The 2,129-nt window shown below is 41.5% G+C and overlaps 1 protein-coding gene across 1 annotated transcript; it reads left to right on the plus strand.

Annotated features, from left to right (window-relative positions):
• Positions 1-254: 254 nt before the first annotated feature.
• Positions 255-1,616, plus strand: LOC107779698 (uncharacterized). The gene has a single exon (XM_016600174.2). The coding sequence runs from the start codon at positions 359-361 to the stop codon at positions 1,373-1,375; it is 1,017 nt and encodes a 338-aa protein (XP_016455660.1). The 5' UTR covers positions 255-358; the 3' UTR covers positions 1,376-1,616.
• The last annotated feature ends 513 nt before the right edge of the window (positions 1,617-2,129 follow it).

Consider the following 2,129-nt stretch of genomic DNA (forward strand, 5'->3'; position numbering starts at 1 on the left):
TTTTTCGCGTATTTATTTATTGAATCCCCATAATAAAAATTATCAAACTCATACTAATGATTAATCTTTTCATGTTACATTTGGATGGAAAGTATAAGAAACGAAAAAGAATAAACGAATTATAATGATAATCTTTTTATAAGTAACATAGAATCCTTTTAAACCATGGATTATATTACTCCTATGACCTATCTAACTTCTTGGTACTCTAATTATAAGATCCACTTTTCATTCCTAAATTTTCTCAAAACAACAAATATTCCATTCCCATAATATTACCTCCATTCAACCTTTGACACCCTCAATTCTCAAACTCAAACATCTTCCCTTTCCCCTGTTTCCTCCCAATACATTACCAATGTCCGGCGAAACCACCACCGCCGCCGCCTCCACCATATCCTCCGCCGGCGATCAAGAATCAGAACCATCCACCACCCCAAACAAACCACACATTACATGGTCCGATTCCTACACAAAAGCCCACGTCGCAATCCAATCCTTAGCATCAATCATCCCTTTCATTCCCCCTTCCCTCTCCTCCTCCGAGACCCCCGCATTCTGCCTCCTCCACGACTCCGAAACCGCCGCCCAAATCTCCAAAATCCTCCGTCAACCCGACTCTGGTTCCGGCGACAACAACCTCTGCCGCTGGCTTTACGACACTTTCCAATCCTCCGAACCCGAACTCCACCTCATCGTCCTCCGATTTTTACCCATAGTCGCCGGCGTTTATCTCTCTCGGGTCAATCTCCATAAACCATTAGCCGGATTTGAAGCTGTTTTATTAGCTTTATACGCACACGAAACTTCCTCACGTAATGGCCAAGCAATTACAGTAAATATTCCCGATATATCACATTCAAGCATTTATCACGAAACAAATAAAGTCGCGAAAAACTCAGCCACAGAGCTAAATCTAGCTGTGATTTCTCCGAGTTTAGAACCGTACGGTACGGTAAGATCAATGAAAAGAGCTAGAATTGTTGGTGTTGCATTAGAATTATATTACAGCAAAATCCCACAAATTCCGGTTGAGTCCAAACTTGATTTCTGTGAATTCTGTAAAATATTGTCAGGCCAATATGGCGAAAACGACGAAAATGGGGACGTAAAAAAGAGGATTAATTTGCCATGGGAATTGTTTCAACCGGTTTTAAGGATTTTGGGACATTGTTTAATGGGATATAAGAAGAATGAGAAGTTGAAGGAAGCTGCAATTGGTGCATGTAATTGTCTATATGAAAGAGCTTTGCATGATTTGAATACAAAGGCAATGTTAGCTACTGGTAGTTTAATTAAGCTTGCGAAATTGGATTTGGAATCTGAAGATGTTGATTATACTGAGATCGTAGAGTCCAATACCATTACGCTTTGAGGTGTATTGTATTGGTCTCTCCATGCATGCCGGCAGACACGAATTCAAGATTTTAATTTTATGGGTTCAAGATTTCGATTTCAACCACTGAAAATCACCACTTTTTTTGAGCTGTGAGTTCATATATAGCTTAGTTTTTCAGCAATTTTAATGAATTTTATACTGAAAATCTATGTCTAGAATAACAGCTATGAATTTGATTGAACTATTGGTCAATTGAACTCATAGTTGAACTGTTGAATTCGCCTGTGTGCATGCCAATGTCTGTGCATGTTTGTTTTGTTTTTGTCCTACTATGAGCTTTTTCCTTTGTCTTTGGAAAAAAGGTTCAAATTTCCCTATTTATTATTCGAAATTACTCAGAATGTTGTCTTCCATTAAACTTCTTGTTACTCATTGTATGCGCTAAAATCGGGGGTCCAATTTCTCCGTCATTAGGTTGCCTCGCGGTCACGCTTCTCGAGGCTCGAAGCCAAGGTCGAGACCCACCCTCGGGGGTCGTTGGGAGCTGGCCCCTAGGGGGGGGCATTGCGTACCAACGACCACAGTATGGGAAGGGGAGTTCCCAAGATGAACGGATATCACTGGCAGAAGCTGGCATCGCGTCTGGCCGTCCCATCTCCATGCCTTTACAATTAATGCATTATTGTACTATGTTTGAATACCCTCTCCTATATAGAGCTGGCCCCTAGGGGGGGGGGCATTGCGTACCAACGACCACAGTATGGGAAGGGGAGTTCCCAAGATGAACGGA

The sequence above is a fragment of the Nicotiana tabacum genome, chromosome 11 (genome assembly GCF_000715075.1).
Source record: "Nicotiana tabacum cultivar K326 chromosome 11, ASM71507v2, whole genome shotgun sequence".
NCBI lineage: Eukaryota > Viridiplantae > Streptophyta > Magnoliopsida > Solanales > Solanaceae > Nicotiana > Nicotiana tabacum.